The 23,775-nt window shown below is 44.5% G+C and overlaps 2 protein-coding genes across 15 annotated transcripts in view; one reads left to right on the plus strand and one right to left on the minus strand.

Annotated features, from left to right (window-relative positions):
• dock7 (dedicator of cytokinesis 7) overlaps nucleotides 1-23,775 on the plus strand; it is a 24,656-nt gene continuing 881 nt past the window's right edge. The window contains exons 1-51 of one of the 14 annotated variants that reach the window (XM_085928621.1): nucleotides 1-169; nucleotides 1,470-1,566; nucleotides 1,735-1,910; nucleotides 2,036-2,104; nucleotides 2,174-2,303; nucleotides 2,381-2,593; nucleotides 2,667-2,752; nucleotides 2,887-2,953; nucleotides 3,111-3,260; nucleotides 3,362-3,442; nucleotides 3,603-3,765; nucleotides 3,901-4,043; nucleotides 4,141-4,234; nucleotides 4,345-4,507; nucleotides 8,771-8,888; nucleotides 8,984-9,054; nucleotides 9,627-9,765; nucleotides 9,889-9,990; nucleotides 10,061-10,147; nucleotides 10,257-10,488; nucleotides 10,745-10,909; nucleotides 11,065-11,085; nucleotides 11,223-11,392; nucleotides 12,118-12,210; nucleotides 13,193-13,282; nucleotides 14,169-14,264; nucleotides 14,344-14,484; nucleotides 14,569-14,682; nucleotides 14,787-14,954; nucleotides 15,214-15,353; nucleotides 15,437-15,606; nucleotides 15,760-15,938; nucleotides 16,010-16,192; nucleotides 16,415-16,574; nucleotides 16,636-16,732; nucleotides 16,946-16,963; nucleotides 17,791-17,887; nucleotides 18,029-18,163; nucleotides 18,261-18,413; nucleotides 18,582-18,740; nucleotides 18,835-18,935; nucleotides 19,013-19,205; nucleotides 19,283-19,426; nucleotides 19,642-19,773; nucleotides 20,266-20,280; nucleotides 22,028-22,153; nucleotides 22,285-22,374; nucleotides 22,439-22,675; nucleotides 22,755-22,898; nucleotides 22,978-23,084; nucleotides 23,256-23,423. In XM_085928621.1, coding sequence (XP_085784747.1) covers nucleotides 132-169; nucleotides 1,470-1,566; nucleotides 1,735-1,910; nucleotides 2,036-2,104; nucleotides 2,174-2,303; nucleotides 2,381-2,593; nucleotides 2,667-2,752; nucleotides 2,887-2,953; nucleotides 3,111-3,260; nucleotides 3,362-3,442; nucleotides 3,603-3,765; nucleotides 3,901-4,043; nucleotides 4,141-4,234; nucleotides 4,345-4,507; nucleotides 8,771-8,888; nucleotides 8,984-9,054; nucleotides 9,627-9,765; nucleotides 9,889-9,990; nucleotides 10,061-10,147; nucleotides 10,257-10,488; nucleotides 10,745-10,909; nucleotides 11,065-11,085; nucleotides 11,223-11,392; nucleotides 12,118-12,210; nucleotides 13,193-13,282; nucleotides 14,169-14,264; nucleotides 14,344-14,484; nucleotides 14,569-14,682; nucleotides 14,787-14,954; nucleotides 15,214-15,353; nucleotides 15,437-15,606; nucleotides 15,760-15,938; nucleotides 16,010-16,192; nucleotides 16,415-16,574; nucleotides 16,636-16,732; nucleotides 16,946-16,963; nucleotides 17,791-17,887; nucleotides 18,029-18,163; nucleotides 18,261-18,413; nucleotides 18,582-18,740; nucleotides 18,835-18,935; nucleotides 19,013-19,205; nucleotides 19,283-19,426; nucleotides 19,642-19,773; nucleotides 20,266-20,280; nucleotides 22,028-22,153; nucleotides 22,285-22,374; nucleotides 22,439-22,675; nucleotides 22,755-22,898; nucleotides 22,978-23,084; nucleotides 23,256-23,423 — 6,425 coding nt within the window. In that variant the 5' untranslated portion in view covers nucleotides 1-131. Of the gene's footprint in view, nucleotides 170-1,469; nucleotides 1,567-1,734; nucleotides 1,911-2,035; nucleotides 2,105-2,173; nucleotides 2,304-2,380; nucleotides 2,594-2,666; nucleotides 2,753-2,886; nucleotides 2,954-3,110; nucleotides 3,261-3,361; nucleotides 3,443-3,602; nucleotides 3,766-3,900; nucleotides 4,044-4,140; nucleotides 4,235-4,344; nucleotides 4,508-8,770; nucleotides 8,889-8,983; nucleotides 9,055-9,626; nucleotides 9,766-9,888; nucleotides 9,991-10,060; nucleotides 10,148-10,256; nucleotides 10,489-10,744; nucleotides 10,910-11,064; nucleotides 11,086-11,222; nucleotides 11,393-12,117; nucleotides 12,211-13,192; nucleotides 13,283-14,168; nucleotides 14,265-14,343; nucleotides 14,485-14,568; nucleotides 14,683-14,786; nucleotides 14,955-15,213; nucleotides 15,354-15,436; nucleotides 15,607-15,759; nucleotides 15,939-16,009; nucleotides 16,193-16,414; nucleotides 16,575-16,635; nucleotides 16,733-16,945; nucleotides 16,964-17,790; nucleotides 17,888-18,028; nucleotides 18,164-18,260; nucleotides 18,414-18,581; nucleotides 18,741-18,834; nucleotides 18,936-19,012; nucleotides 19,206-19,282; nucleotides 19,427-19,641; nucleotides 19,774-20,265; nucleotides 20,281-22,018; nucleotides 22,154-22,284; nucleotides 22,375-22,438; nucleotides 22,676-22,754; nucleotides 22,899-22,977; nucleotides 23,085-23,255; nucleotides 23,424-23,775 lie in introns of all 14 variants that reach the window. The other 13 variants (XM_085928607.1, XM_085928611.1, XM_085928608.1 and 10 more) reach the window with 13 other exon arrangements.
• angptl3 (angiopoietin-like 3) lies at nucleotides 4,523-7,401 on the minus strand. The gene is made up of 7 exons (XM_085928630.1): nucleotides 6,812-7,401; nucleotides 6,452-6,562; nucleotides 6,270-6,372; nucleotides 6,092-6,205; nucleotides 5,907-6,002; nucleotides 5,443-5,715; nucleotides 4,523-5,379 (listed from the first exon to the last, which is right to left on the minus strand). The coding sequence occupies exons 1-7, from the start codon at nucleotides 7,334-7,336 to the stop codon at nucleotides 5,195-5,197; spliced, it is 1,407 nt and encodes a 468-aa protein (XP_085784756.1). The 5' UTR covers nucleotides 7,337-7,401; the 3' UTR covers nucleotides 4,523-5,194.

The following is a 23,775-nucleotide window of genomic DNA, read 5'->3' on the forward strand; positions in this document are numbered from 1 at the left end:
TTTTCCCGGTGGCTGTAGTAGTGAGTGAGTGAGTGAGTGAGTGAGTGTGCGAGCGAGCGAGCGAGCGAGTGGAATTTGCTGGCTGCCGCCTCTCTGGGAATTTCCTTCAAGCACATCGAGCGGCCACTGCCATGGCTGAACGCCGCGCCTTCGCCCAGAAGATAAGCAGGTAAAGAAAGACGTGTCCGTACCACTTTGAAGCTTGCGAGAGGGTCACCCAACATACAACCCAATGGGAAGAGGCCCAGACGGCGGTCAGGCGGGCGGCTCTCCGCTAGCCTGTTAGCCGCATCGCCAAAGATGCTCAGACCCACCCAGAGCGACAGCCGAATGAATTCCTCAAAGGTTCCCCCCGGTTCCAGCCACCCACCTACCCACACTCGCTGCAATGAATGTAAAGCGATCGGACGCAAGGAAAGAAGGCAGGCACGCTTGCGGTGCCCGTGCACCCAGCAGCAATGCATGACAGTAGCACGAAAACCGTTAGTTTCAACAGCTAAGCTATCTTGTCTCTCGTAGCTCCCTCCGTGCAGATTGTCACTGTTGTCATTGTTACAAATGGGACAAACATACGATGAGGCGGACAGGGCAAATATATGTCAACTGTGCAAACAACAATCCCATCCCCGCCCCTCAATTGAGTCCAAATAATCTCTTTAACAATAGGCTCGATCTACGTCGACGCTGTCAGATGCCACCACCCATATAAAGGCTCTTTCTCTATATCATGTAGTGTGTATATAGATTTAAATCCTACAAGCATGTTGCGGAATCCCTCGCATGTCCATTTTCAATTCAAAACTTGGTGCGACATAACAAAATTGGCCAATATAGCTGTCATATTTGGACTGTCATGCCTTAAATGTATTTATCTTGCCATTGGGAGTTTTGTTCTTGGATCAGATCAGATTTTGGGACAGAAGCCATCACTGCACACAAATATGTACTGTATATGCATTCATGCTCAATTGTACTCATGTTGGTTTTTTTCCCCAGTTGCCCATTTTTTTTTAATGTTGGTTATTTACTCAACGTGTCACTTATAAACAGTTTTAAAACAGGAAGTACATTTTTACTCGTTCGTCCTTGTCACATTGTGGTATTGATGGCTTGAGTGAGTCAGTGCTGCTTAAAATAGCGAGCTCCAGATGTTTTTCTTCTATATACTTGTCAACCAGTCACTGTAAAGGGGGTTGGACGGATTCAAATGATAAATGTCATGACTGATCTTAAGTGTACTGGAAACCCAGACTCTTGAGTTTTGTTTCGATTGCCTCACAATTTGTCAGGCAACTTGCTTCTGAAGCTTCATCATTTTTGAAGTTAAAAAAAGCATGCTTTTATGGACTTCATCCCTCATTGAGAGTTGTAAGAAACAAAAGGTTTATTCAGTGGGACACACCATGATGTCAACTTTTAATATGGACTGACTGAAGTCATCAAGTTAATCATGTTTCTTTTCTTTGCAGGACTGTGGCAGCAGAGGTCAGGAAGCAAATTGCCGGTCAGTATGGGGGCTCCCCTCAACTGCTCAAGAACCTTCATGCTGGGACCATAAATAACACAGTGCGTAAGCTTCACTCCTTAAAAAGAAAACGTCTTGGTGGCATTATCCGCTGCTCGAACCGACTAACCACCGTAATACTCGCATGCAAAGTCAATCTGGTTTTAATAAAAGTCATGTTTTGGAATTGCCTTACATTAAAAGATTGCACCCCTTTGCTCACTCTCCAGGTTCCACTGACAGAAGCAGTAGAGCCAGTGGATTTTGAGGAGTACCTCATCACTCACCCTCCAATTGTGGAGTCTGGACCCCTTCGAGATCTGATCGAGTTTCCTCCGGATGACATTGAAGTCATCTACACACCCAGGGAATGTCGCACAGTAGTGCAAGCCGTCCCAGAGGAAGGGTAAGGGATGGCGCCTAACACGCTCAAATGTAATTCAAATGCTTGCGTCCCACCAGAGGGCACTCATTGTACAGGGAATCTTATAACACAGGCTATGCATGTTGAAAATATTTGGCTATTTTTAGGGACACCGACCCTCACGTGCGAGACTGTGTCCGATCTTACACGGAGGACTGGGCCATAGTCAACAGAAAGTAAGACTGCAATGTACGAGAATGGTCTTTCCAAGTCTTTTTTGGTACTAAATGCGACGTTACTTTCAGATATCACAAACTTGGCACAGGTTTTAACCCCAATTCATTGGATAAGCAGAAGGAGCGACAGAAGGGCTTGCCCAAACAAGTGTTTGAGGCTGATGAATTGCCGGACAGCAGTAGTTACCAAGATGACCAGGTAGGTGCGCACGCTCACCCGCAAATTGTACCCGTGACGTTTGTATTCATAAATGGTGTTGTTGGTTTTTTTTGTAGGATGACCTCAAGCGGCGATCAATGTCCATTGATGACACCCCTCGGGGAAGCTGGGCTTGCAGCATCTTTGACTTGAAGAATTCCCTCCCCGACTCACTCCTCCCGCATCTCCTCGATCGTGCCCCCAACGAAGAGATTGACAGACACAATGAAGATCAACGCAAGAGCAACCGCCACCGGGAACTCTTTGCTCTGCACCCGGCCCTCGATGAGGTAGCATGTATTTGTATTTGTTTGGATGGCATATTATGGTCTTTCTTCATATACTACTGTACCTCTTGTGTAGGAGGACCCCATTGAGCGGCACTGCGTGCCTGAAGTTCCTAAAGAACACTTTGGCCAGAGGCTACTTGTCAAGTGCTTATCCTTGAAGTAAGTGATGGGGAACACACACACACACACACACACACACACACACACACACACACACACACACACACACGTGCAGGTTTTATTTATTTATTGCTGTGTTTGGTGATGGCTTTGGTTTGTTTCTCCCACTGTAGGTTTGAGATTGAAATTGAGCCCATATTTGCCAGTTTGGCTTTATATGATGTCAAGGAAAAGAAAAAGGTCAGTTGATGGAAAATGATATCGCTTCATCAGATAGAGATGATCATTTGGGCCATTTCAGAAATGTCATCCATCCCATTTGGGAAGGCCGCCTTTTGGTTTTTGATATCATTGCATCATTATTGCAAATAACTATTATTTGTGTATTTCTTACCAGATATCCGAGAACTTTTTCTTTGACCTGAATTCCGAGCAGACCAAGGCCATGTTGCGTCCACACATTCAGACGGCAGCCATTTCCACGTTAGCGCGCTCTGCCATCTTCTCAATCACCTATCCCTCTCAGGATGTATTTCTGGTCATCAAGGTCAGCCACCTTTGATGTTATGACAGTTCCATTATTCTTCACAATTCTATGCCCATCCATCCATCCTATCATTGCTACACCGAAATTGTTTTTTGCTTCAGTTGGAGAAAGTCCTACAGCAAGGGGATATTGGAGAGTGTGCCGAACCGTACATGGTCTTTAAAGAGTCTGATGCTACCAAGGTACATATCAAATGAGAATGGGCACTTTTTTTTTCGTGATCTAACTATACGACTGTAGACGATACTAAATGAACACGTACTGCTAACCGTATCAAATGAATAGGGCAAAACAGAAAATAGTTGATTGCTGACATTTCGTCTTTGTCTTTTGTATTTTTAGAATAAAGAAAAATTGGAGAAACTCCGCAGTCAATCCGAGCAATTCTGTCAACGCCTGGGCCGGTACCGCATGCCCTTTGCTTGGACTGCTATCCACTTAATGAATATTGTGAACAGTGCTGGCAGTCTTGAGAGAGATACTGAGCTGGAGATGAGCCTTTCAGGTCTTTGCCATTTTATTTACATGCTGTGTGTGTGTGTAGCAAATTCCTACAAATCACAGGGTGATGGGCCAGATATGAAAATGTGGACTTTATCTATGCTAGCGTTTCGATTCTACTCTCTGATTATGTATGCAGAGAGAAAGGGCTCGTGGTCAGAACGACGGAACTCGAGCATCATGGGAAGAAGGTCGCTGGAAAGAACCACCACCGGAGATGAATCATGTAGTCTGACTGGTTTTCGACCTGCCACGCTAACCATCACCAACTTTTTTAAACAGGTGTGCACAGACTCAGCTGCACTTTCAAATTTGTATGGAAACCCAAATGTGATTTGTAATGGAGGCAAAGTGCTCATCCAAATGTGGTCTCTTTTAGGAGGGTGACAGGCTAAGTGACGAGGACTTGTATAAGTTTCTTGCTGACATGAGAAGACCTTCTTCAGTGTTGAGGAGACTTAGACCCATAACAGGTATAAAAAGAGAAATATGTGGACAGGTTGACTGACTTCTTTCTATTTGCTTTAGTAACCCAAGCAATTGTTAGTTGCCCTCATTGCTATTTTTTTTACTTTTCCTGCAGCCCAGTTGAAGTTGGACATTTCTCCAGCTCCAGAGAACCCCCACTATTGTCTGACACCTGACCTCTTGCAGGTGAAACCTTACCCAGACAGTAGAGTTCGCCCCACCAGGGATATCTTGGAATTTCCTGCCAGGGATGTCTATGTGCCAAACACCACATACAGGTACGTGACATTTATCCTTTGATTTATTATTATTATTATTTTTTTGTTGTTGTATTGATTTGTATAGAGTTGTCAGAGACAGGACAAAGCACTTTACAACGTAAGCAATGATGAAAGTAGACAGCAGACAGCATCAACGTGCCTTCTTTTTTTAAATTATTTTCAAGCATTTTATGGAATACAGGCAAAGCTTCATACATTGTTTATCACCAATGTCACGTTGGTCTTCTCTTTTATTGCGTGATGAGCTTCTGGAACTCTTGTATAGGACGTGATGAAGCACATTTACAGAATATTTGTGTACAGTGGACAGGAGTCAATGTGACCCAATAATATAGGAGATACAATGTGTCTGTCTTAGCAGATAACGCACCAAAGTAGCAGGTGCATGGTTTAAATACTTTAGTGAGTAAAACATGAGGAAAAAAATAAAGCGAAACACAGAATGTCACTAAAACACCGTCTCAAACTAAGACTAACTTTCACTTACTTGGCTTTCATCTTTTGGTCAATGAGAGCCTTCCTTGGTGTTGGTAACTGCAGAGCCTCTCCCCAAATATTCTTTAACTTAATACAGCACAAGAAAAACATGGATAAGCATACATGTCAATGACGCTTGAGTGGTGTGTTATAGTGCTTTGTGGAAAAATGCCAGCAGTGTTGTCAGAGTTGGCATGGATGGCGCTTTCAGTTGAAACCTTCAGCGGTTGGCGCAGGCCGAATGGACAACTTGGTCATCTTGAGGGAATATGCTGAGCCCTTGCCAGGTTTCCAGTGGAGAGCCCTTCTTCTCGCAGAGCGTCCCTTAGCTCTCTCCCATTGATACTTTCCATTCAGGTTGTTCTCTCCACATCCAGTAAACCACCAACCACCTGGACACAAGAACTGCTTTTTAGAATGATGCACTTGATCCGTGGCTGTTGAAGGTAGTATACCTGTGGAGTGGCGTGCACAGTTTGGGGCTTGCGGGTTGCCATTATTTTGCTCTTTGGTGGAGAATCGCACACCGGAACTGTTGGCCATGCCATCAACCAGGTCACCCGAGAAGTGGGTAAGATGGAGTGCGTAGTGCTCAGTGGGATCATCTAAGGAGAAGCGGTACTCTGCCCAGTGTTTGTCCTCCTTCCAGTCTTCCAGATCAATTTTCAAGATGTACATTCCTTGTTTTAGAATGCTATGGATCTTCTTCAGGCCCAACCAGAAATCTTCTGCATACACAAAAGGATTTTGCTCAAGTCCGATCTGAACTGGACCGTGAGACTTTCTGCTTGCATTTGCTTTCAATTCATCCGGCCATTCTTTTCCATTTGCATCTATCTTTGCTCGTATTGACGCTTTCAACTTAAAGCAGTTTTCATCCTTACATTGCCAAAAACAAACTGTGTGAGATGGTACTTACTTTCCAGATCGCCAAAGCCTTTCTCATACTTTTGCCATGTCTGGTCAAAATCGGCTGAGCCATCGATCCTCCGTTGGATCACAGTTGAACCGCCATCTGCGGATCGATTGCATTGATGGTATTATATTTTTGATGGTAAAATGCAATTTGGCTGATTGTTAGGATGTTTGAAAAGTTTCACCCACCAGAACCCATTTCACAATAAACGTTGAAAGGCTCCGATTGTTTTGGCTGGATAATGTAGATTCCACTCTTGTTCTCCTTTCTTTCAAATAACTCTGTGCAGTCAACGGGCAAATCTGAAAGCACGGAGAAAATGTATGGCAAATGTATTCATCCGTTGAATTTGATTCTTATTCTTACCGTTGTCGTCCAAATCCGAAGCATTTCTCGTCACATATTCAAATAGCGCCGTCTCCAAATCCACGGCTTTAGCCGCTGTGTCTTGGACACCGTCGTAGTTAAGCTGCAAGACGACACCATCGCATTGCCTTTATTAAAGCATGTCATCACCCACGGTACAAATGACAACAAATGCTGTCTACCTTTTCCTCCATATTCTTAATTTGAATTTTCTGATAGTCAAGCTGCTCGTGCTGCTCCTGCACAGCCCTCAGGAGTCTCGAGATGGTTTTCTCCTGCGTTTCAATCACTTCCTGCCGATCAGAACAATCCACATCGAAATATTGGTGACGTCATCGGAATGGTGTTTTATAGCCAAGCAATTGAAAAGACACGAGAATGAAAGTTCTTGTCCTGAAATGTGCAGTTCTACGATATGGATGCGTCAAGTACAGTATCGATCTGTTCAGAGTGCAGAGCTGTGACAGCTGTGTAGTTATGCAATGCCGCTTGCTTTCTCTCCGTCTAGCATTATCAGATGGAGATTAGTTTTCATTTCTTACCTTGAGTGCTTTGATTTCTTTGAGCTGATCGGGAGAGAGCATATGCTGCGACAGTCCCTTTAACCTCTCCTCGAGACTTCCCACCTTGCCCTGTAGCTGTGCACGCTCCTGCACAATGTTATTGATCTTGGAGTTGATTTCCAGAGACAGGTTTTTGATCTCCTCATTGTTTGTTTTCAACACACTGGTTGTCCTCTTCAGTTCTTCCTCTTCCTCCTTGATTTCTGACGTGACCACTGAAAGCTGGTAAAATGACCTGTCAAAAATATTCAATTTTTGGAAGATGTCATTGATTTGATTCTTGGTCTTGTGCACAAACTCCCGTAAACTCTGGCCCAGCTGAAGGAGGCCGTTTGCAAGGAGGCGCACGTCGTCCAGCATGGCAAAGCGAGACTTTGCTTCCGTCGGACTCGGTGATGTCGCGAGGCTTTCGGAAGGCATTTGAAGGATGTCATCTTGACCCGAGTTTTCCAGGGGAACGGCAGCGCCGGAACTGGCTAGCAGCAGTAACAGGAACAACTGCATGGTGATGTCTATTTCCGACCACCTTCTTGATACTACTTGTTCTCTTGACGTACCGGGAAGACTCTTTTCATTCTATCTTCTGACCAACATATAATCTCAGCGCAGCATGGCGTGACTTTATATACTGGATGAGGAGGGGGGTGGGGGGTTTAGCTGCTCTTTAAACCCTAGCTTTTTGCTGCCGGCCTCCCCCTAAACTCGGCTGCATCCATCCCTCCCTCCCTCCCTCCCGAACAAACAAATCACAGCAGTGAGCACATGACACCCCCTTTCAACCCATTTAACTCCAATCCGCCCTCCTCGGGTGGTGTGGGAGCTTTAGCTGATCAGCAAAAAGCCAACAATGGCCATCGCAGGTGTTTGATGGATAGCCTTGTCTGATCAAGCTGAAAATTTAGAAGCGCGCGCATACATTACTCTGATTGATAATGCTATCTATAACTAATACTCTTGAGCTTGATTTAGCCTCCTGGTGAGTCAGCTTGAGTAGAACAGGGAGTGCTCCCATCATATGTGCCAGAATTAAACTATTAGACAGTGAAAAAAAGATTTGTGGAAAAGCGTCAGCAAAATTGAAACTCGCAACGTATGCATTAGAAGTGGCAGCCTTGTATTTGAATTTTTGAGCCACCTTTTGATCATGGCAAGATCTCTCCCGTTTGATTATCGTTTAATTGGTCATGCAGCCAGATGAGAAAGCATTAAGACCAAAGACATTTCCCATGCTTTTTGGAAGTTGTGTTTCCAGCTGTAATCTCTGCGGAGTCATTCCCAACTGAGTAAAGGACGTCACTGCGGTTTTGTAGCTGATCCTAGGTTACTTTGCACTTTCATGGCATGCAGAGTGGATTTATTCAATACGTTCGGGGTATTTTAATCACATTCAAGCATTCGGTCCTACAAAATGCTGCTGCTTTGTAGCGTTTCTCATTTGCACAAGTTTTTCATTCAGCTGTGGATGTATAGCTGCATTTCAATCATTTCTAGTTTTGTAAAAGACATATGAATATTTTCTATGCAAAAAGCATACCTTCTACACATAGATTTGTATTCAATGAAATATTTCCTGAAATGCAAGTTACATGTCGAAATAGGTGGAATAGCAGTAATTGAGTACGACGTATCTTGACGTTTTGTTTGCAAAATGTGTTTGCCCTGCCATTGGCTGGCAACCAGCTCAGGGTGTCCCCCGCCTACCGCCCAAAATCAACTGGGATAGACTCCAGTTTCAAAAATGGTTGGCTGTTTTCAACTAGATTTGCAAATTTACAATTGCTGTTTTTTTGACAGTAGCACCAATATTGCTTGCTACGTATAGAATGAACTGAAAAGCAATTTTCCTCTGTCGACCTCTTTGGTACACATTACATCACATTGTGGGACTTATGTAATACCCTGTATGTATGTTTTATTTTGTTTGTGCACATTTGGCAGAAATCTGCTGTATGTGAACCCGCAAAGCCTTAACTTTGCCAATCGCCAAGGCTCAGCCCGCAACATTACAGTCAAAGTACAATTCATGAATGGAGAAGATTCAAATAATTCGATGCAGGTACGCTAAGAAGAAACAGTGGCTTCTTCTAATTTTCTTTTCGATTTCCATGTTTTGTCCAAGTAGCTATTTAAACACCTAACTGCATCCCTAAGGTGATATTTGGGAAGTCAAGCTGCGCTGATTTCTACAAAGAGGCCTATACTTCTGTGGTCTACCACAATCGGTAAGAGTGCTTTTTTAATATTTTTTTAATCCCTTAAGCGTATTTACTGTAAAGTTTTGTAATTGGAACTGATTGAAATTGTTTTCATACAAATGCAGCAGTGTCAGATAGCAAGAAGAGGCCAGGTTACAAAATCACTTGTGTTTTTTCATCAAATCTAAATGCTAGTTCCTGTGAGAAAGCGCTCACCCTGTGAAACCTTTTGAAGCCAGTTAAGTCATATGCTTGCTCTTGCCCTGTGCTGTTTATTTTTGGATACTTGTCAGCAGACGAGCGTCCCTCCCACGCAACTATAAAAAGTGTGTTGAACAATGGAGACCCTCTTGATTTTCTCTCTTCCTCAGTTCTCAGTAGACTCAAAAATCACTTCAAATCTACCTGCCTGCGACTGCAGTCATATTGCAAAACTACCCGATAGATATCCACTCTAGGACCGCGTAAAAGTGGCCGAGATCGGATTTGAGAAAATCTGAATTGAGTCTGTCAGGTCCCATATGGGCAAAAAAAAAAAAAAAAAAAAAAATATCTGAAAAGCCACTTTTTAAACAACACCCGCTTTTTCCCTTGATCAGATCCCCCGACTTTCACGATGAGGTCAAAATCAAGCTTCCTGCCTCCCTATCAGACCACCACCACATTCTCTTCACCTTCTACCACGTCAGTTGCCAGCAAAAGCAGAACACGCTGCTGGAGACCCCCGTGGGATACACGGTAGGTAGCCAGCGACCGTAGAACCTCACACGTTGATCACTTTCCAATTCTTCATTTTTGTGGAGCTGCTGTATGCTGCAGCGCAATGGACTTTATTGAGTAATAGTCAGTTCCTTTCTCCAGTGGATCCCCATGTTGCAGAACGGACGTTTGCGGACAGGCCACTTCTGTCTTCCCGTGTCTCTAGAAAAACCACCTCAGTCCTACTCTGTACTCTCACCAGATGTAAGTCATTCAATAGAAATATGCAGTTGACGACAAAGTTAAGTTAATGAGGTTTTCTTTTTGACTTCAGGTCCCTCTCCCAGGGATGAAGTGGGTGGACAATCATCGCGGGGTATTCAATGTGGAGGTAGTTGCCGTTTCAACCATCCACACACAGGTATCCATTTATCGCCAATCACCGTTCTGCACTTTAGCTTTCGTAACATCATCGCGCGTCCCGTCCGAGCAATTTGGATGTGTCTTGCTCTCTCTCTGGCATTCTCTAGGATCAGTACTTGGATAAGTTCTTTGCATTGGTGCACGCGCTGGATGAGCACATGTTCCCAGTCCGGATAGGGGACATGAGAATCATGGAAAACAACCTGGAAGCTGAGCTGAAGTCCAGCATCGCAGCGCTGAACTCCTCACAGCTGGAGCCAGTCGTTCGATTTCTTCACCTTCTTCTTGACAAATTGGTGTTGCTTGTGGTTCGACCTCCGGTCATTGCTGGACAGATTGGTATGCTACAGCTTGAAATGATATTCATGAGAACAATACACAATCCATGCAATCAAGATAGAATTCTTACTGCAAGACCTTATTTAGCCCGCGTAAAAGCAGACATGATTTCTTCAGGGAAATCAATCATTTGTTCCGAAATGGTTTTTCATTTGGTTAGTGAATGTGACGGGAGGGTGTTGTGGACCGATGGTAAGAGATCATGACTCGCCTTTTCACTATTTGACTTGTGGCGAAACCTGTTTGTGCTCTTTAGTGAATCTTGGTCAGGCATCATTTGAAGTGATGGCAGCCATTGTAAACCGGCTCCATAAGTACCTGGACACCAGTCAGGACATGCATGGCCGCAACAGCCTGCTTTCTTCCTACATTCACTTTGTCTTCCGGTTGCCCAGCACTGACCCCAACTCGCCTTCGCCAGGTATTTCATGTAGCCATTTTTAAATCATCTCTTATTATTATGTTTTCCCCCCTCATCTTTTCTAGCCTCATCTGTTTCTTTCTTCAGACTCATACTGTTTTGAACTGTCTCCTTTCTCTTCCCATATCAATTTTGCTTCTGTTTGCCTGCTTAAGACATCAAATCATCCTTAACAGGTATCTATGACATTTTGATCGATACTGAAGCAATCCGTAGGAAATCTTTTTCCATTTAGTAATTACTACTAATGAAGGTGTCAATCGATAGATACATCGTAGTAAGAGCCAGTTCCTTTGTTTGCGTGTTGTCCCAGGCCCAGGAGGGCTCGGCGGTTCCGTTCACTACGCCACCATGGCTCGCTCAGCCGTGCGACCGGCCAGCCTCAATCTAAACCGCTCTCGCAGCCTCAGCAACAGTAACCCCGACATCTCGGGTACGCCCACCTCTCCTGATGATGAGGTTCGCGCCATCATTGGCAGCAAGGTACGTGAATGAGGCTTCAAATGTTTTCATTGAGTTGACATCATAGTGTCTGGCGCTCATGTTCCCACCGCACGCACGTGCACATCAAGAGTTAAATCAATATTTACCAGCAATTGCATCATCATCATCATGTCGTATTGACTTTGTAATGCATTTTAGAAAAGGTTTGATAAGGTGCTTGCACTGCTTTAGTCCTTTTTTAACAGCAGCCTTACATGTGCACAGTGACCCTGAGGTCATTTTATCAACATGTACACTAGACATAGTGTGTCAACAAGAGTTTGGACATCTTATCTCTCTAACCGCTGTAACAGCAGCCTGACATGAGGGAACTTCCATTGAGTTAAAATTGTGAAAGGCAGACAAAATGTTGAGTCCACATTTTCATTGACCTACATCTTAAGGATGCCTTTTATGATTCAACAAATGTGGCCATGCAAACTAGTGCGCGAAGGATGTTTTGTCATTGTGCTTCCTAATTCTGCTCCGCTGGTTTCCGAGAAGGGGGAGAACATCTTAACTGGTAGCCCTTCCAAATGGTTGAGAAATGGACATTTTGCCATCCTTTTGACTAAAGCTACAGCTGGCCATCTTTTGGGCCCTTCATCCAGCAGTGGTGACCTCTTTAACCTGTGATTGCTTCCCTCCTCCTTCCTTCCCCCATGCTGCTCGCTTGTTGCCTTGCTCCTTGCCTGCCTTGTGTCCTTTGACCTTGGCACTCCTAGGGCTTAGACCGGTCCAACTCGTGGGTTCACACCATGGGCTGTAAGAGTGCCCCTTGGGGATCCAGCCCTGGGTCTGCTCCAGAAACCATGCAGGTGGTTTTACCAATGCGCCCATCCTCCTTCCCTCCCACCCTCCCTCCCTCCGCCTCCTCTCTTCTCTTTGCAAACAACTCACCATACTCACGCTGAAAGAATACTGATATATTTTGACTTTTGGTGTTGTATGTTCTCTTTGATAGTTGGGTCTTTGTTCATTTTATTTGTGTTGTCATCCATATTTACTGGTGCCAATTTATCCAAGTAAATTAATTTATCCAGTAAATCATCTGGGCATATAGATGTTTACAATACCAAAAGGTCCTACTATTATAGTATTCTACTCCAATCCTCCCATGATCCCATGCATGGGTTTCACAGTTGCTCACCCACCCCACCCATGTAAACGTAGCTCTGCAAGCGTGTTCCTAATGAAGGCCTCTGTATTGACACAAAACGCTGCAGTCCTTCGTTGAAATCCACTCCAATCCAATCTCCATCACCTGCTCGTTTCCCTGCCTGACTTCCTACTTCCCCTTCATGGAGCATGGGAGTGTCTGTTGTGTTCTTTCGTCTGCTTCATCTCGTGTGTTTGCTCACGTGTCGTCGTAACTACTACTTGCCGTAAGCTTTTCTAGCTCTTTTTCAATCATAAATCCCATCCTGGTTCAGTAACAGCGCATGTGAGCTTGTGACTTTTGATTTTAGGCTGCAAAGAACCCTTGTGAAGGATGAAGTCTGGCACCAAATTTGAAAGGCCTGAAGAAAAAAAACCAATCAACAGAAACTTAGCATACTTCATTGGAAAATCGAGAGAAAGATCGCGATGTTTCAAATCATGTAATCGACGGTCGGTCCTGTGTCCATATCAGTGTATGTCTTTGAGACCACAAAATGCTCGTGCGTGTTAGTCTGTGTCTGTGTTGTGGACCAAGACACCTTTTTTCTTGATGCTGAGAGGAAAAGGTGCAACCCCACGCTCGTGTTGCTCCTCTCCTCCACTAACTCTGTTGTCACGTTCCATTCATTCCACCCATAGGCCATGGAGCGCTGTGGCAATCGCATGTCTTCGCACACTGAGAGCGCCAGTTTCTTGCAAACTTTAACAGGACGGTTGCCCACAAAAAAGGTAGAGCCACTTGCACTGGGGGAGGAACGCACCCCCACCACCCTTTTCTTGCCTTCTCACTTGTCCTGTCTTGTCTTGTCTGTGGATGTACGGCGCTGCTCTCGATTGCTCATTGTTGTATTTGGTGGTTGTGGCGTCTTGCTGAATGTCACCCATCTGGGTTTTGTTTTGAAAGCAATGTTTTCTAATACTCTTTCTTTCCCACCACATGAAATTGTTGGCTTTTGCCAATGCCGAACCCGTGCGCATTGTGCATGAACGTGCTTTTTGCTTGCTGAAATAGCACTCCAGCCAAGATGACCATTCATTTTGGCGCCACGGCCGACGAGCGCTCGAGGCCTCTGAGTTTGGGGATTCCAATCTTTTGCTGCGGAGTTGACATATTCTCCATCACTGGGCACTCCTCCATTGTTGCACGCTTCTTAGATGAATTGAGGAGTCTAAATTGTCCCGAGGAGTGAATCCCTCAATCCTAACCCACGCCACTCTTCTCCCATACGTATCCCTCCCGTGGCGCACAACAACCTTTTTACTCAAGAGTGTATAAATGTATTAGACATGATGCAAAATCCATAGATATGGCGCACAAGCCGCAGCAGGCAGGGTTCAAAGCTTGTTAGCGGCATTTTGAAATGCTCGAAACGACTGTTGTTGTTTTTTTTTATGTTGCTTTTCATCAGTTATTCAATTTGGTAGCCACAAACACATAATGCTCCACCCGACCCGCGAGTGGAATATAGTCGTGTAGATGCTGTCATATAATTGCCTGTTGTGGTAAGCTCTTTGCCTTATTTTTGGTATGATATTTGTAACAAAGTGAGTATTGTGTATCAATCATGCGACCCTTGACGTCATCCTCTTTGTTTCCTCGGCCTTCCCCACGTAGCTCTTTCACGAGGAGCTGGCTCTCCAATGGGTGGTGAGCAGTGGAAGTGTCAGGGAGGGAGCTCTACAGCAGGCCTGGTTTTTCTTTGAGCTCATGGTAGGAAAAAGACATTCTTCTCCCTGTTACTCATACTATCCATGCTAAGCCATGAGTGCATTTTTCTTTCTCCTTGCAGGTGAAGAGCATTATCCATCACCTGTACTTTGCTGAACGCCTGGAATCACCCAGAAAGAATCGATTCCCCGAGCGCTTTATGGATGACATAACAGCGCTGGTCAGCACCATTGCTGGCGATATTGTATCACGTTTCCAGAAGGTGAGGCAGTCATACCTTATGATTGGAAATTCAGCCAATTTCACAATTGTGTTTTTTTTTTTTTTGTTCTTTTTTATTCGTCAGGATCTGGAGCTGGTTGAGCGACTGAATACAAGTCTTGCTTTCTTTCTCAATGATTTGCTCTCCGTCATGGACAGAGGCTTTGTCTTCACCCTTATTAGGGTCTACTGGAAACAGGTAACCAAGCAGCTACTCTAAGATTCGTGTCGGTGTCTGTGTTGCAAAACAAAAAAGCCCTCTGCGTCCTTTCAATGTATTTTTCTGCACTCGCCTCGCAACAGGTGTCCATCAAGCTTTATGCTCTGCAAAATCCCACCTTGGAGTCTCTGAGGCTGGATTTCTTGAGAATAGTTTGCAGCCACGAACACTACGTCACCCTCAACCTGCCTTGCAGCTTGCTCACGCCACCCGCTTCACCGTCACCATCTGTCTCTTCGGCAACTTCACAGGTCAGATTTGAACAAAAATTCCATCCAAGCAAAGCAGCTACGTAAAACATGTCTGTTGTAGATGTAATACTACTTTTACTGCAACTGAACTAGAATCAATCCTTTGTCTGATGCACAACTTTGGATCAAAACACACATCTTAAATGATTTAAAAGGAAAACAAGTCTGGATGTTCTCCTCTGCATGTAACAGAGGTGCTCTTGTCATTTGCTTGATGTTCACGTGTGACTTTTCTCTGTCTTGTCTTGTCTTGTCACAGAGCTCTGGGTTCTCCACACATGTTCAGGACCAAAAAATAGCAAACATGTTTGAACTGTCTGTGCCCTTCAGAGAGCAGCACTTCATGGCTGGCCTGGTACTGTCAGAGCTGTCTGTCATACTTGACCCAGAAAATGAGGGGTTGGTATCTTAAATCAACGTCACATATTTCCCCCTCCTTTCTTGTAAGTCTAAATGAAATGTGTTTTCCTCCCTTTTCCTAGGATGTTTGGCTTGCATAAAAAAGTGGTTAGTGTTGTACACAACCTATTGTCCAGCCACGACTCTGACCCGCGCTATGCAGATCCGGAGGTCAAAGCCCGAGTTGCTATGCTGTACCTTCCGTTGATTGGCATCGTCATGGAGACCCTGCCACAGCTCTATGACTTCACGGGTAATCCAGCAATCTTATTCAAATATAACACTGCGGCTGAAATTGAGTGTCTAGAACTGAATTCAATCCGATCTGACTAAAGTTGAGGAAGACGCAAAGGTATCTCTGAGTCGCCCATTGTGATTTGTCACTCTTTACCATCTCCTTCCTTAGAGTCCCTCAACCAGTGGGGTCGATCAGGCGGTCCCCAGGGCACGGCTGTCTGCAGCAATGGGGAAGATGTTGAGGCAGAGGGAAACAACATGATTAATCAGACTGTTGCCATGGCCATAGCGGGCACCACCACTACCTCTCCGATGTCCCGACCCAGCAGCTTCTTGTTGAATTCGCAGGTAGAAGCGGGCGGGACCCGGGGACTAAAGTCGACCTGATTGACGGTGTCTAAAAGTTGACTTTTCTCCAGGCGAATCGTCAGCACGGAAGCTTCTCAGCCGAGTCGAGTCGCAGTCTTCTCATCTGTCTGCTGTGGGTGCTTAAAAATGCCGACGAGCTGGTGTTGCAGAAGTGGTTCACAGATCTTTCGGTCTCGCAGCTGAACCGTCTGTTAGATCTCCTCTACCTCTGTGTCTCTTGCTTTGAATACAAGGTGAGATACCCAACATCTTTGTGCACATTGTTGGCCATCTATGCACTAAATTGGGATTGGGAAATCCAACCTGCTTTGCTTTTGTTGCTGAATTTCCTGCTTTCTTCTTGGAATTTGTTTCTGTCACTTTGCATGCTCTGCTTCCCGAGTGCTGTGCTGCAAATGACTTTGCTGCTCTTTTCTCTTTTGCCACTCACCCTCTATCTACTTTGTGGATGCAAGGCCCATGTTGTGTTCACCATGCAGGGGAAGAAAGCTTTTGAGCGCATGAACAGCCTGACGTTCAAAAAGTCCAAAGACATGAAGGCCAAGCTGGAGGAGGCCATCCTGGGTAGCATCGGCGCCAGGCAGGAGATGGTGCGACGCAGCCGCGGCCAGCTCGGTAGGTTCGACCACAAATACGTTGAAATGCGACACAAAGCCGATACGTGTGCTTTCCCCAGAGCGTAGTCCTTCGGGCAGTGCCTTTGGAAGCCAGGAAAATCTGCGCTGGAGGAAAGACATGACCCACTGGAGACAGAACAGTGAGAGATTAGACAAGTAGGTTCTTTCCTAGTACTTGTTGCCCATCAGTCAGTAACTGTCTTCAAAAACAAGGCAAGCCACACATCAGTGTCTCTTTTTCGAAACAATCGAAATCTTATTTCAAACGTATTTAATCAGTTGTATTGATGTAGCTTTTGGTTCAACTGTTGAATTTGTGTCCTGTCTTGTTTTGGCTTAATGATTGTATGTGGCTGTGTGTTCATGTAGGAGTAACAGATCACTCAGGTATTGTATGTCCCACATTTGCTGTGTGCTATTTCTTAAGTTCCTTGAGCAACGTGTTCACTTGCATGTGGAAGTATGAGTCGTCGTCGCCGCCACTGCTGTGGGTGGGGATGACAGGTTTCGGGAAAAAAATCGGATTTGCTTCAATCATGAGTTTGTTCATCCATTTGTTATTGCTATAGGGCAAACATATTGTTCAGAAATATTTGAAATAAAGAATCGCTCTGCATATTTATGCTGGGAAAGCTAGAGTCACGTGATAGTGATCATTTATTGATAATTTCTATCTCGATATTGAGTTGCTGTTCGAAATCACTTGTTGTTGGGTTCGACTTTGTAACTTGCACATGCACATGGATGCCCAAGAAAGTCATACGCTGGTTCTTACTGTTTTCCCCCCTCCTTCTGTCCCAATAACCTTGTGCTTGTTTGGATTGGTGGTGGCTGAGTTTGGTTGGCTTTTTTCTTTTTATAAGTGTGTATTGCTTATTTTTAGCCAGAGTGTGGTGTGTTTTCATCCTTGCAGTAGGCTAAAAAAAAAAAATCTATCTTCTATTTATTTCTCCTAGAGTGACTATATGTATTTGCCTAAGTCATTTATAGCCTTCTAATTTGACAGTGTGTACGTGCGCCCCCAATTTAAAAGCAATCTACTATGTCAATGATTTGAAAATGGACCTCTAGCCTTCTAAGACCTCCAACAGCACGTGGAAACATGAAGACAAAAACAGCTTGTGTGAAAATCAATACTGCACTGCAAAAATGGTCCTGAAGTTTCCTGTGACATTCATTTCTTTTGACACTTGTTTCCATTTGTGTGATTGTAGGACTAGAGCAGAGTTGGAGCATGAAGCACTTATTGACGGTAACCTTGCGACGGAGGCCAACTTGATCATTCTTGATACATTGGAGATCATCGTGCAGGTATGTGAAAGAACCAAATTTGACCAAATACACGCACGTATGCTCATTATTTGAACTTTTGTAGCAGCCGTTTTATTGAATTGTGTATCTAATAGCGTGGCTAGTAGCTCGAGGGTAACTTTTTTTTTGTTTTTTATTCAGACGGTATCGGTGACAGAATCCAAGGAGAGTATCCTGGGTGGGGTGTTGAAAGTGTTGCTTCACAGTATGGCCTGCAATCAAAGCGCCCTCTACCTGCAGCACTGTTTTGCCACGCAGAGAGCACTCGTGTCAAAGGTGGGCTCTTTTCATGTGATCATTCCGCAATTTCTGTATGAGCGCATTCTCTACTCTATTTGTAGCCTTGCATTTTGCTCCATGTGCCTTTTTTTAGTTTCCCGAACTGCTGTTTGAAGAGGAGACGGAGCAGTGTGCTGACCTGTGCTTACGACTGCTGAGGAGCTGCAGTAGCAGTATAAGCACCATCAGAGCCCATGCCAGCGCCTCCCTCTACCTCCTCATGAGGCAGAATTTTGAAATTGGCAATGTGAGTCCCCTTTTTTTTTTTTTTTTTTTTTTGCAAGCCAGCAATTCATGGGTTGCTGTTAAGACACCTCACCTGGATAGAAATCATATGTACATATCTAGTGGTGCTGGTTGTCTTTGTTAGCTATTAAGTGGCATCAGACAGTTGTCCTTTTTTCCCCCCACTTAGAATTTTGCTAGGGTGAAGATGCAGGTGACCATGTCCCTTTCGTCACTGGTGGGAACATCTCAGAATTTTAATGAGGAGTTCCTGCGTCGCTCTCTGAAGACCATCCTTACTTATGCAGAGGAAGACCTCGAGCTTCGGGAAACAACCTTTTCAGACCAGGTACTGATTATAATATCATTCGTTCCACTTTAAAAAGTACATTATTTGGATTTTCTATTTGTGTTTAGGTAAATCTGTCTTTGTTTATTTCTAGGTGCAAGACCTCGTTTTCAACTTGCACATGATTCTTTCTGACACAGTGAAGATGAAGGAGCATCAGGAAGACCCTGAGATGCTAATCGATCTCATGTATAGGTATTGTACACAAGTGACAATCTTCTCAGCTGTATCCGCCTGTTTTCTAACCACGCTGCCTCCACGTCCACGGGCAGGATAGCAAAGGGTTACCAGACGTCACCAGACTTGCGGCTCACTTGGCTCCAGAATATGGCTGGAAAACACTCGGAGAGGAACAACCATGCTGAAGCCGCCCAGTGTTTAGTGCACAGTGCTGCCTTGGTAGCAGAATATCTCAGCATGTTAGAGGACCGCAAGTATCTGCCTGTGGGCTGTGTCACCTTCCAGGTTTGAAGCTCTGGCAAGAGTTTTGCACGCCAAAATCTTCTGTACAATATTTCTTTTCCGTTCAATTTTACTCGTAGAATATCTCATCCAACGTGTTGGAGGAATCTGCCGTCTCCGACGATGTGGTGTCACCAGACGAGGAAGGCATCTGCTCGGGAAAATTCTTTACCGAGCTGGGTCTCGTGGGACTCTTGGAGCAAGCTGCTTCGTCGTTCTCTTTGGTACTGATTATGATAAGTACCGCACTGACAGTGCATGCCATTTTTGGGAGGTTGTGGAGATTTATTTCCTCACTTTTTAATTGACTCCATCTACCTTTGCATGGTTTCTTTCTTTATTTCCTCCACAATCTGTTTGTGCCCTTCAAATTGTGCTTCCAAGTGGTCACAATTTGCACTGATATCTTTTCTCAATCCCAAATTCTATTTTTGGTCAGGCCGGCATGTACGAGGCTGTGAATGAAGTGTACAAGGTACTGATCCCGGTACATGAAGCCAACAGGGATGCAAAGAAGTTAGCCACCATTCATGGGAAACTCCAGGAAGCCTTTGGAAAAATTGTCCATCAGGTGAGTATGTATTATCTACTGAATATGCGACTTTTGAAAAGTTACAAATTGTACGGACAGAATTCATGAAAAAAACAAAAAAAAAACGGTGGGTGGTGGGGTTCAACATTTGTAAACTTCAAATGAGACTATACAGCTCTGCATGTTTGTTTGTTTTCCTCAGTACATCTGAATTCAGCATAGATGTTGATTGATTTCCAGCATACTGCACTGGGTCCTGATATTTTCTCTCCCTAGATAGGTTCATAGCTGTCTCACACACAAAACATGACAGATATTCTAGGAATTCCATTGATTTATAGCACACCAGTTTCTAAGTGTTACTTTGGCAAATACCTGGCATGATCTGTGTTGGGAAACAAAGTCGCATGTGATTTGGCACGGAACGGGTACGGATGCTGTAACATCACTGAATAGGCGATGTTAGCGTGCACAGGGTTTTTTTCTCAATGTGAAGTCGTTCACATGTTTTGTGTTCTCTTTTACACACAGAGTACTGGCTGGGAGGTAGGTGGTTAAATGAATGGTTACTGCTTGGCCCTGCTCGTCTTTTTTTTTTGTGACAATTTCATTTGTATTGAGACTCATATCATTTGCTAGCCACAGGCTTTTTGTTTCTGCCTTTGCTTTTCACATACACTCCATCTAGTCCATTAACATCTGCAGACAACAGTGACTGTTTGCTGCCATCCGGGACACTTACTGCATTGGCAGCAAGACCCTTGATTTCTATACTTTTTCTTTTCCCATACGTGACACCGTTAACCGGCTGTGTGCATGGGAGCCACAGACACTAAACATTTGTGAATGCATCACATGCGCACTCCTCGTCTTCCATCTCGTGTTGATTCGAGGTGTCGGCCAAAAGCCACGCGTTGGCCGACAACTCCCACAGACCTCCTTGTCTCTCGTCTTTACAGCCAGGGTTCGATTTTAGTGCATTGTCGTTGTTGCCCTCTCTGGTTTAACCACCATGTGTTGCACTTGTAATTGACTTTGAATGATGCAAAATGGCGTCAGGGTGGCCATCAAATGTCTCAATTGTTTGTCCAAAACGCTCGGCGAGCCCTTGTCAATTTTTATTTGTTATTCTTACCCGCCCCTTCCCCACTTTTCAATTGTTATAGACTAAATCGACCCCTGTTTATTGTGATTTCTTTGAAACGTTCCTTGATTTGTTTTGTTAGCGACATTAACCTTTCCTGGTTTGTTGCATGAACGGAGCACTCGTTCCTTCAGGAACCGCACTGACAGTGCATGCCATTTTTGGGAGGTTGTGGAGATTTATTTCCTCACTTTTTAATTGACTCTTCATCCATCTACCTTTGCATGGTTTCTTTCTTTATTTCCTCCACAATCTGTTTGTGCCCTTCAAAAAAATGCAAATGTTTTGTTGTGTTGTTTTTCAAACATTTTGGAGGAAGTTAATTGTGATTAAATTGTGTTCTGTTTTCTCCTTTTTGATTTTCCTGGTTCCCGACCCCTCCTCCCCACTTTACGTAATTGTTTCTTGTGGTAAGTTTCTTTGTTTTCGGGGGCTTCTCACATGACATTTACTAGTCGACAGTGAATTTGAATGCGAGGTGGCTTGAGGTGTCCGTGTCGTTTTGATGCTGACGTCAACAGGCCCTTTTTCTTATCTGCACATATGAGCTGTTTCAACAAGAACTTGCCACCTCGATATTGACGGCAGTAAACGAGTGACAAGATATTTCCTGAATTTATATGTTGGCGGTTGATATCGTACATGTGGGTTGTTTATTGTTGATGAGCTGTGGCTACTTGAAACACGACAGTCTCGTTTCCGTCCCACTCAAGTTGACTTTGCGACAATGAGTATTGCTACAGTTAAAAATGGGAAGGTCACAATTTCAACTCCTATCAATTGTTGCCTGGATCTTGAGGCACTACAAGTGTTCCAAATCTTTGTAGCTGCCAGTCACTATCACTTGGCTGGCATGCGTTAGCAGCTAAGTAGCTTTTACCTAAATGTTCAAATCAGAGATGCTCGCACAAAAAGGGGATTTTCACTTTTTGGAACAGGAAACACGATTCCCTCACAAATACACAAACTTTGGTTGAACTGCAGTTATGAAGCAACGTTGTGTTTCCTTTTTATTTCGTGGAATGGGGTCACAGTTGACGCCTTGATGTACTAGTCAACACTTTTTACACAAACGTGTTGTGATGTAGTTTGCATTGCTGTTTTTAGGTCGCACTTCTAAATCTTGTCTCTTGTCAACAGGATGGGAAGAGGATGTTTGGAACGTACTTTAGAGTTGGATTTTATGGTTCCAAATTTGGCGACTTGGATGAGCAGGAGTTTGTGTACAAAGAGCCGGCCATCACCAAGCTGGCGGAAATATCTCACAGGCTGGAGGTCAATTTAAGACACGATCACAACCCCATTATCATGACACAAAAAATACTTGTGTACATGTGGTTTGTTTCACATAGGAATAAAGGTTGACATTTTATCAACGATTAAAGCTCTTCTTTTTTTTTTTGTAGGGATTTTACGGAGAACAGTTTGGAGAAGATCAAGTAGAAGTCATTAAGGACTCCAATCCAGTCGACAAATGCAAGCTTGACCCAAATAAGGTCAGTGTCATCAACTCAATTGTGAATGCAGTAAAAAGTAAGCGGTCCGCGTGGTACTTTTCAGGCCTTCGTTCAGATCACATACGTGGAGCCCTACTTTGACACGTACGAGATGAAGGACCGCATCACTTACTTTGACAAGAACTACAACTTGCGGCGTTTCGTCTACTGCACCCCATTTACGCTGGACGGACGGGCCCACGGGGACCTGCATGAGCAATTCAAACGCAAGACCATCCTGACTACCTCCCACGCCTTCCCGTACATCAAGACGCGCATCAATATTGTCCATAAAGAGGAGGTAAACGGGACAAGCCGGTCGATGGAGGGAGACCCAGCCGGGCGTTTTGCCTCGCTCAACGACGCTGCGGCTTTTTCAGATCATTTCCACTCCCATTGAAGTGGCCATCGAGGACATGCAGAAGAAGACGCAAGAACTTGCCTTTGCTACCCACCAGGACCCTTCTGATGCTAAGATGCTGCAAATGGTCTTGCAGGGCTCAGTGGGCACCACTGTCAACCAGGTCAACATTCATTTCAAAAGGCCTCTGTGAACATTGGAAAGAAATGTCATACCCCGTCCCGTCTGTGTGTTTTGTTAAGGGTCCTTTGGAGGTTGCTCAGGTGTTCTTGTCCGAAATCCCCAGCGACCCAAAACTCTACAGACACCATAATAAGCTACGTCTCTGCTTCAAAGACTTCACCAAAAGGTCCGTTTTGATCGAGCCGCCCTTTCCGAACGTGCGCTTTAGGTTGAGCCGCTTTGCTCGGGTTTACATTGCGTGTCAAAGTGCCCATAACGGACAAGCATCCTGTGAAAATGCAAAGTGCTTTTTTTGAACATCCAAAAAAATAGTGCTTTTGGACTAACCTTCCCTCAGGTGTGAAGACGCCCTGCGCAAGAACAAGAGTTTGATCGGGCCTGACCAGAAGGAGTACCAGAGGGAGCTGGAGCGGAACTATCACCGCTTGAAGGAGGCGCTGCAGCCGCTCATCAACAGAAAGATTCCTCAGCTTTACAAACCTGTGCTACAAGTCAGCTCACACAGGTACAGATCTTCTCCTCGCTGGCTTGATTTTAGGTGACTGGTCTGCTTATTCTTCTCATTTCACTTGAGTGGAGGGAGGCATAACCAAAGCTAGCTCACAAGTCAAACAGCAAAACAATTAAAAAAAAAAAAAAAAAACAGGCAGGAGCTGGTAACCCCCCAAAGAAATGAAGATATCACTGTATTTTTGTAATGTGAATCTTTGCTTTGGCTCTATAATAATGACGCACCCACGCAGCAAATGGACCGCTTGAGGAGGTAGCTTGATTCTTTTTGACCACTTGTGTGTGCTGACATTTCTCTCCAGCTACTCTGGCACTCACATGCATGTACTATAAAGCTTAGTTGAAGG

The sequence above is a fragment of the Syngnathus leptorhynchus genome, chromosome 13, assembly GCF_054491065.1.
Source record: "Syngnathus leptorhynchus isolate UIUO chromosome 13, UIUO_Slep, whole genome shotgun sequence".
Classification (NCBI taxonomy): domain Eukaryota; kingdom Metazoa; phylum Chordata; class Actinopteri; order Syngnathiformes; family Syngnathidae; genus Syngnathus; species Syngnathus leptorhynchus.

Bases quoted from the DNA above. Each gene is read 5' to 3' on its own strand.
- angptl3 (XM_085928630.1), bottom strand. From the start codon at position 7,336: ATGCAGTTGTTCCTGTTACTGCTGCTAGCCAGTTCCGGCGCTGCCGTT. The intron at 6,373-6,451 runs GTAGACAGCATT...GTCGTCTTGCAG, and splicing joins TTAAGAATATGGAGGAAAAG to CTTAACTACGACGGTGTCCA. The intron at 6,003-6,091 runs GTGGGTGAAACT...ATCGATCCGCAG, and splicing joins TTATTGTGAAATGGGTTCTG to ATGGCGGTTCAACTGTGATC.